Here is a 10,088-nt window from a genome sequence, read left to right as displayed (position 1 = left end):
CGTTGCCCAGCCATAAAACAAAATGGGAGAGTTCTTACAAACTTCTCTCTCACTCTATTTCTATATACTTTTCCTCTTGAGTTGATAAGCTATTGCGTCTAGGGGACAGGAAGAAGAGAGATTGATCAGTTGTAGCTGACTCGCTTAGTATCAATTCGCAGAAGAAAATACTTCTTGAGGGTTTTTGCTGCTATAACACTATATAAGGAATATCGTATATAATGGTTGTAGCTAGTTGGGTGTTTTTTGTGAAAGTTTGGCAAATATCGTATATAATGATTGTAGCTAGTTGAGTGCTTTTTGTGAAAGTTTGGCAAAAGGAGACCATAGATTGGAGTTCAGACGAGCACTTACCATGAAAATAATAGTAGGGCAGAGACATGCTTGCAACATCTCTTCTGTGTGAAAGAGACTGCAGGAAAAGTTTTGAACTCTATCAAGGCTGGATAGGGCACGCCGAGAAGCTCCTGCTCCGATGTAGTAACAGTGCTCCATTTTGGAGCGTACCTGGCGTAGAGAATTGCATCTATCTTAGTTTTTATTTGTGTATAATCTTGGCCCTTTTTAGTTGCCATATTGCGTGTGTGTGTGTGTGTGTGTGTGTGTGTGTGTGTGTGTGTGTGTGTGTGCGTGGTAGCCTTGCTTCCCACCCCACCTCCTTGTGTACATCTCTAACACTGGCACTCACCAAGGTGTTGAGTACTATTCTATCTTGTTATTGTTTTTATTAATATTTATTATTATATATCAATTTCCCTGTCATTACTTTTGTATTTATCTTTCTTTAGTGATTTTTTAGTGTAATTCAAGCATAATTTTAGCTTGTGATGCATAAATTTCTTAACCTTTGAATGGATTAATTCTGTATCTTTTAATTTAAATGAGAATAATTAATTTGAGATACAATTTTATTAGATATGTTAGTTGTCATGGAATGAATTACATTCGTATCTCAAGGTATTGTTGTAATGCAATTTTAACCAAATCTGTATGGCAAACTGACTTATCTCCCTTGTTTTCAGTTAACTATCACTATTTCAAATTAGAAAATGGTGGATGTGGATTAACAAAGGTCTTGGGGGGAAATTTTTACTAATTTCGACATGACACGTAATTACATAATAGTGATTTTATTTAAAATGCATTTTTATATTTAATTATCTTGCACGAGCATTCAATTATCGGATAAAATATTGTATGTGTAAATATGAATAATCATGATTTGTAACAAAAAAAGTCACTTAATAATTTCTTTGAAATATTTAATAATAAAAAAATGTAATGAATTAAAATGAAGTTCAAAATTTATTGAAATAAATTATTCACTAAAATTCTTATGTGTATTTCTCGTATTTACGTGACTTACAGATAATATTTGTTTGCATTTTTAGATTTTACTATTGATTGTTTATTGAAATAAAAACATTTTACATTTTACATTTTCAAAATAAAAAATATCTAAAATGTAAAAAAAGAGTAAAAGATTAATAAAAAAAACTAAAGATGTTGACATGAAGATCCTATCGAAAGTTGATATTTTTATTCATTATTTGTTTGCTTCTGCATAGAACTCACCAAAAATTGTGCTTCACAATCGTCTGATATGCATGAAGTCCTCCTAAATTTATTTATTTATAGATCATTCCCACGAGTGAAATTTTATGTCTGAGAAAATATCTGCACATTTAACACGTGTTTTTATGGATAATTAGCAACTCTATAGTTGAATATTTAGAGATTCATACAGAATCGGAATCGGTAATTGTATCGGAATCGTAACGGTATCAGAAAAAAGATATTGGAATGTCCCATCACTACCTTTCAGTAAGATTAAGTGATGCACACTGTATTTTTTGTGGCCTTTGATCCTATTTTTTATTATTGTTGCCAGTTTCCCTCATCACTACAACCGAAAACATTGTACCTCGCCCCCCCTCCAATTAAAAACACTGCTCTAAATATTGTTGATGAAGATAAATATGAAGGACAGAATTCTATGATATCAGCATTCTGAAGAAATGGTTTCTGTTGTCTGACTGTAACATTGGTACCTGTTTTTTTTTCAAATGCTCATGTTTTTCTCTTGTGTTCAGGTCGAAAATAAAGTTCTTGTGTTCAGGTCGAAAATAAAGTTCTTGTGTTCAGGTCGAAAATAAAGTTCTTGTGTTCAGGCCGAAAATAAAGTTCTTGTGTTCAGGTCGAAAATAAAGTTCTTGTGTTCAGGTCGAAAATAAAGTTCGCATACCTTAAAAAAAAGATGACTGAGTATATTAAGAAGTTTGTTTTAACAATTTTTTAAATAGAAAAAGTGGGTTTTTAATATCAATTTTAGAGCGATATAGAATCAACGTTGTATATATAGCTTTTGCTTTTCTTTATTAATAATGTCGTTTCTTTCTCCTTATTTTTCAGTTTTCAGAGATCAAGAGCCAACATGTCTCATTCTTATTGGTTAAGACCTCGAACACAAAGGATTGTTTATTCAGGTAAATCTTTGCAAAGAGTTGATTCCTGTTAACAAGTAACAAATAAAAAACATTATATGAAAACAATAGTTTTTTTTTAATAAGTTTTTCTTAAATATAATAAACACTACTACTACTAATACTACTAATACTACTACTACTACTAATAATAATAATAATAATAATAATAATAATAATAATAATAATAATAATAATAAAAATTTTCAGTAATTTGTGTTGATTAAACAAAAATAAAAGTTAACATAAAAAGTGGAAGTTTATTAGAGGATAAGCGTTAAAGCAAAATCAAAACAAAATGGCGAGTTAATTTAATTCGATTCACCATAATGGTGACACATTTCAAGCATGTTTTTCTCAAGTTACATGCATAATGCTAACTAGATTTTAACTCAAAATGATTTCTTATTTATTAATATTCAATAAAAACAACATGAAACAATTTTAATGTCAATACAAAATTTCTTTCTGCTCTGGACACAATTTTTAATGCTTACACAAAAGTGATATTATTCATTTGAAAACTTAAATTCTTTAATTAGTTTGGTTTATAAGCAAACACGCCATTATGTTGTTTGAAATTTAGGACAAAATGGGGAAGGGTTAACATGTATATCCTTATAAAATTAATTTGGAACTGAAATGTTTATATTTTTCAATTTCTTCAGAAACCAGAAATTATAGAAATGTAAGGAGAATCCCCTCATCGAAAGAAATATTCATGGCTCAGAGGATGGCATCTGCTGCAGCTAAATTAGAATCAACTGGTGAATATCTAATGGATAGATTTGACATAATTGGTAAGTGGCTGAAAAAGTCAGCAATTTATATTGCATTTCTATTTAGACATTAACAAAATACTCAAGATTTAGGGTCATGGAATAAAAACTGTTGGCAATTAAAAATACGAAACATCCTTATATGTATCCAAAAAATATTTAAACAAAATTTAAACTTTTTTTCACATGCAGTTGTTTTATAAAATGACAAAAAAAATTAATATTTAATTTTATTCATTAAAAAACCAAAAAAAATTGATTTTCTACACATTTTCAACTTTTGTTTCCATAAATATCCTGCTAACAACTCATTGATTTTGATAAAATTAATTTTGAACTGAAATGTTTATATTTTTAAATTTCTTCAGAAAACAGACGTTACAGAAATGTGAGGTCAACCCCCATATCCAACGAAGGCTTTATGGCAGGTGCAAAACGTTTCTGTGCAAACATAACTTTAATGTAAGTATAAACACTAAACAGGTTTTGTTAAATTAAATGTTTAAAAATCGACGTAACATTTTTCCCGTTTCTTTATTTCCTTTCTAAACTCTAAAGAAAAATACTTTCTTTGGTTCGAAACAGGTAATACACAGTGTACAGTGTGTTAAAACTTAAAACGTTCACAAATTTTTGGTTAAGATTCATCTATATATTAATACGATTGCGTGTGTGTTATTTTCTTTGTCATGCTTACAACTTTTTTCTTGGGAATAACTGTCGTTTAAGCGTTGTAACTTTCCACTATTTGTAATAAATAATTTTACGAAGAATTCTTCATAAATTTTGGTTTTAGTTTCGCTTATAGCGGAAAGAACACAAAGTACTCACACACACACACACACATATATTTTTTAACCGGGCGATGCTAGGCGGAATGCTGGTATATATATATAAATCTATGTTAAATTATGGAATGCTAGTATATATATATATATATATATATATATATATATATATATATATATATATATATATATATATATATATATATATATATATATATATATATATATATATATATATATATATATATATATATATATATATATATATATATGTCTAATCATGTCTCTCATCTTGTTGACAGTGTTACTTCTGGTCGACTTACCCGTCGTCTACCCATGTTTATTTTGCTGCTGCTCAGTGGATTGTGGATCATTTGTAAGTATTGCTTTTTTTTATTACAAGTTTTGACATCTATCGAGTCATTATAAAAGTTATACTTGGAGCAAAGATGAACATAGTGAGAATAATCTGACTAACCTAATTGTAAATTAAAAAACAAGAATCACAATTTAGCAAATCTGTTGAAATATTTATCAATTTGGATGATTACCGTAGTTTTCGTTTTGTACTTTTGAGTTTGTTGCAGGAATTTTTCATCATACAAACCTATAATTTTTGACATTATATTGAATTGTGAGATGCACTTTTAGATCTTAGTAGCAAATGAAAATGTTGCATAAGAAGTTATAGGTGAACTGCCTCCAGTTATAGGTTAATTACCTCAAGTTATTGGTTAACTACCTCCAGTTATGGGTGAATTACCTCTAGTTATGATTGGATAACCTCCAGTAATAGGTGATTTTTTTCCAGTTATAGGTGAACTACCTCTAGTTATAGGTTAACTAACTCCGGTTATGGGTGAATCACCTCCAGTTATTGGTGAATTACCTCAAGTTTTGGGTGAACTGCTACCTTTAGTATAATTTCCTTTTTATGAAGAAGAGGATTATGTATATGTTTTTATCCATCTTGTTATTTTTTCCCTCTTTTGCAGCTGGCCTAGTGAATATGTCGCAATACCCAGGAAAATCTGAGGTAAGAACATCCAATTCTCTTTATTCGCCCCCTCCCCCAACACTCGCTTTGCTCTTCCCCCTTTTTCCCCATTTTTTAATTTCTTTCTATTTTCTTAGTAAAAACTCAAACTCATCGATTCATAATTTTAATTTTTTTCAGTCTTTGAATACAAATTTAGGAAAATCATTAAACAGGTAAGTTTGATTTTTCACATTTTTTTTCAAGTTTTTTATGTTTACCTTCTATATTCTCTCTGCATATTAAGTACGTTTAATACTGATGTGTTTATTTTACTTGTGCATAAATAAATAAATGAAATTATCTGATCAATTTATATATTTTATATTTTATATTTTACTTGTGCATAAATAAATTGAAATTTATTTCCCGAAATCGTTTGAATTATTTAGAGTTATGAGTGGATGAACCAAAATAAATTGTTTCTGGATTTCCCAATAGTTTTTTTTAAATCAATTGTAACATTTTCCAAGAATAAAAATTCTAAGATAAATACTAAATTTTTTAATGCAAGTACATTACAAATGAGTGGATGAACGAAAATAAATTGTTTCTTGATTTCCCAACTATATTTCCTTTCCAAAAAATTATGTTATCAATTGTAACATTTTCCAAGAATAAAAATTCTAAGATAAATACTAAATTTTTAATGCAAGTACATCACAAATGAGTGGATGAACGAAAATAAATTGTTTCTTGATTTCCCAACTATATTTCCTTTCCAAAAGATTATGTTATCAATTGTAACATTTTGCAAGAATAGAAATTCCACTTCTTTTACAACGATTAACTTCAACTTGAATAATTTTTCTTTTGCAGCCAAAGTTCAATAAGTTTTGAGAACAAATATGAAATGACAATCAAAAAATCTCTTCAAAATTCTCTTCGTTCTGATTTTCTTGCTGGATTCAATCACATTCGTTCTGATGTCAAAGAAGACATTCATGCAAGTCTGCCAAAGGTAAATTTAATCGGAATTCAATTTAGTTTCATTTTTGGTCATTTTTGATGTTGGAATGGTAAGAATCTGCAAAAAACAGTTGCTATGAATTGATTTAAAAAGTCGAATATTGGGATAGAGGTGGGGGCAATATAGGGCAGATATTGTACTTGTCTGGTATTGTTTTATGTCAATTCCTGTGAATTTGAAATTTGTAAAATTGGATTTGCAACCAATTACTCGATTTAAATTCTCTGTAAGATAATTTAGGATTTAAGGATTAAAAAATTTTAATACATATAATTTATTCACACACACACACACACACACACACACACACACACACACACACACACACACACACACACATATATATATATATGAATAAATATACATATATTTATACATATATATATACATATATATATATGTACACATACATATATATATATATATAAATATATATGTATGTATGTATGTATGTATGTATATATATATATATATATATATATATATATTGTTATTCACATATATATTTGTATTCAATGGACATTATACATTAGTTTAATATTTTGGGTTCACTAAAACACTGCAAACTCAACCTACAGGATTTAAGATACCAAATGTGACTGATAATATGTGACAATAAAAGACACACTATCGTTAATACAGAATTAAAAATGTCCAAACTTTGTCCTATTTAATTTCACTTGATAAAAAAATGTTAATTTTTTAATTTTCCAGTTTGTACGATCCTTGATAGAGGAAGCTCTGTTATTAAAAGAAAAGGAAACCAAAGACGTAAGTAATATGACTCCCAGGCAACCCCGGCTAGGGACAATTAGTACATATATGCTCTTTTATATATTTTTAGTATACAATATTTTACAAATAATAAATGACCTGAACAAGAACAAATCATTTCCAGCAATTATATGTAAAATCAAAAATTCAATTAAATAACTTTAAAGAAAGATTGTATTTCTTCATTTCTCCCTTTCCTCACAGTTTTGCTAGACTAGTATATATAACGAATGAACATACACTACACTAACCCCTCCCCCTCGGTAAAACATGAAACTTCATTATGCGTACAACTTTCACAATGTTCATTTTTAATTTTCCAGTTTCTACGATCTTTGATAGACGAAGCTCTGATGAAGTTGAATGCTGATAAAACTGCAATGGCAGATTTTGCTTTGGAATCTGGAGGTGCGTTTTTGATTTTCCCTGTTTTTATCTCCATAGATAATTATGAACCGGTCATTAAGTTGTGTGATAAAATAATTCAAGTATAGCTAAAGAAAATACCATAAATACAATAATTATAGCCAATAAACTAATTCTTGACTAAACAAATTTCAAATCAAAGCACTGACATTCTCCAATGCTCACAAATTTATCTTTCCAAGTGTTAATTTCTATTTCAAATAATAATCCACTTTAAGCTGACATTTTATTATGGGTTGCATTCATTTAAAGAAGCTTTTTTCATGTATTTTTGAAAAAATCCTTTTCTTTATTATTTCAGGTGGCAGTGTGATCCTTAATCGTTGTTCGGAGACTTTCACGAAGTATTCTCTCTACATCAGTATCTTTGGTATTCCTCTCGTTTATAAATCCAATTCTCCCAGGACTGTAATTACGGTAAAATAACTATTTTTATGAAAACTTAATTTTTTTTTAATGCATTAAAAATCGAAGTAGTTGTCTATTTAATCTGATTTCCCATAATTATATATCAGATCTTATGGATAGATTTGCTGTTAATCAAATTTTATTTATGACGTCAGATTATCAATGTTAGATCCCAGAACTGTAATTCAGGTAAAATAATTATTTTTATGAAAACTTAATTTTTCTTTATTGTATTATATAAAGATGTGATCTATGACCTTTAAGTACATCTTTATAAAATTGGGAACATAAAGATTTCCATGTTTAAAAAGATTCACACAAACGATAGAGGTTACATTGATCAAAATATTCGCAATAAGAAAAACAGCTTGTGTTTGTGTGTTTATTTTATTTTTTCTTTATTTCTTGATTTAGCCTGATGTCAATGTCGGTGAATGTTGGTCCTTCGAAGGCAGTACTGGAAAGTTTGTGATTCGGTTATCACATAAAATTCAAATCACTGCCTTCAGCATGGAACATATTCCTAAATCCATCTCTCCCTCTGGACACATCGAGAGTGCACCGAAGGATTTTTCAGTTTATGTAAGTGCATCTGTTTTATTGTTTTTCTAATATTTAAAATTTCCTTATATATACATGGAGTTTCATTTTGAAAATATCGACATAGGTAAAAATGTAATCTTTTGAGAACTTAATAATACATATCTAGGCTTGCTTGAAATTATCTGCTTTTCTACTCACAAACAAGAAAATAAAATATGAAAATGTTATGCGCTTCTCTGCTTCATGTTTAGCTTAAAAGTGTGTGAATTTGTTTTTAAAGAACTCATTATGATGATTAAACCAAATAAATAAAACGTGAAAATTTTAAAAACACATCATAAACAAAATTAAATGAAAAAACTAAAATATAACAAATAGGACGAATTTATAACATATTGTAGTTAATTGCTTTTAACTTTGTAAGCTAAAATAATTAATAAAAAAATATTTTGCTTTTGTGTTATGAATTATTTATAATATAACTTCCACATTTTTTTTAATTAAAAAAAATCGATGATAAAAAAATTACTGTCTCCTTCCAACATTATTTTTTTTTATTATAAAATGAAAAAATCAATTTAAAACCGGAAAGTGACAGCTACATTTTTATGGTTTAAAAATTTGACATTTTGTATAACACCGGACGTCGGACAAGTAAATTAATAATTGAATAAACTAATACATAAAGAAATGTGGCTATATAAGAAAATACAGTTTTAAATTCAAATCCTACAGGATGACTATAAGATGTTTTAAAAGTCTGTTCAACAGATGCTTCGATTTTCATGATTTTTTAAAAAATATCTATAAAAGCGATAAGCTTACTTTTGAAATAAAACTAATATATTTTATTAGGATTTCAAATTGACTGAAACTAATTCCTATTCTTAATTGTAAAATTTCATACCGAAGTGAATATTTTATAAATTATTAAATATTCATTCCGTAACAAATTTATGTTAAGTGTTTAAAAATAAAATGAAAGTTACTTTATAACATTATTTTGTCATTAAAATAAGAAAAAATATTTCATTTTAAATCTTTAGAAAAAATATTACAATATTTATGCAAAAATTAAAATGTATGAATAAGTTTCTTACAAGCAAGTATTTACTGAATCTCTTTGTTTTTAAAACTTGGTCCATCTTTTTCCATCTCTCCTTATAGAGTTTATCCGGTCTAGATGATCATGAAGGTGTCTATTTAGGCAGCTATACATACAAAGATGATGGGAGACCTATTCAGCAGTTTATTACACAGGTAATGTTTCTGTGTTTTCTTTGTTTTTAACCAATTTTCACTAAAGATTTTCTTTGCATTTCAATATTGTTCGCATGTGAAATGCTAAATCAGTTTTCATTATTTTATTTCAGATGAATAATGAAAACCCAACCCAATTTGTTGAAGTTCGGATTTCCAGCAACTACGGCAATTCAGAATATACTTGTCTTTATCGTTTCCGTGTACATGGAGTTCCTTACACTCCTTAAAAGTCTTTTGTACGTCCTTAGTTGTTTTTTTTTTAATCATATCATGTCTGTGTCTGTAAACTGTCGTTTATGTAAATTTGTTCTGGCCCTGTCTTAAGAATAAATGGATTTTGAATGTTCATTTTACCATCAAACTACTTTTTTGTACCCAATTATGGGTAGATTGTAAATACTTTTCATTGGTCATATGGTTTATTCTCTGTAGATTCCAATTCGTTTATTTTCTGTTTCAATTTTGTTGAATCTACAGAAAAAAAGTTTCTGTTTTGCATCCATTGATCAATTTGTAAATACGTTCTGATTATTTTAGAAATTCTGAAATGTAAATATTTTTCATCTTCATGTATTTTTTCATAAATGATCAAATAAACTGTTCTACTCTTAATAAAAA

At 28.1% G+C, this 10,088-nt stretch overlaps 1 protein-coding gene across 1 annotated transcript; it reads left to right on the top strand.

Moving 5' to 3' along the window:
- The first annotated feature begins 2,415 nt into the window (after positions 1 to 2,415).
- On the top strand, positions 2,416 to 10,088 carry LOC145252382 (uncharacterized). The gene is made up of 13 exons (XM_080111780.1): positions 2,416 to 2,486; positions 3,152 to 3,283; positions 3,631 to 3,724; positions 4,353 to 4,426; positions 5,046 to 5,086; positions 5,228 to 5,262; positions 5,906 to 6,047; positions 6,771 to 6,827; positions 7,154 to 7,238; positions 7,558 to 7,673; positions 8,079 to 8,246; positions 9,375 to 9,467; positions 9,581 to 10,088. Exons 1-13 carry the CDS (start codon positions 2,435 to 2,437, stop codon positions 9,695 to 9,697), a joined length of 1,206 nt encoding a protein of 401 aa, XP_079967906.1. The 5' UTR covers positions 2,416 to 2,434; the 3' UTR covers positions 9,698 to 10,088.

The sequence above is a fragment of the Euprymna scolopes genome, chromosome 29, assembly GCF_053919585.1.
Source record: "Euprymna scolopes isolate OS-2025 chromosome 29, ASM5391958v1, whole genome shotgun sequence".
Lineage (NCBI taxonomy): Eukaryota > Metazoa > Mollusca > Cephalopoda > Sepiida > Sepiolidae > Euprymna > Euprymna scolopes.
Note: the sequence above shows the minus strand (reverse complement) of the source record. Positions and strands in the feature narration are given on the sequence as shown.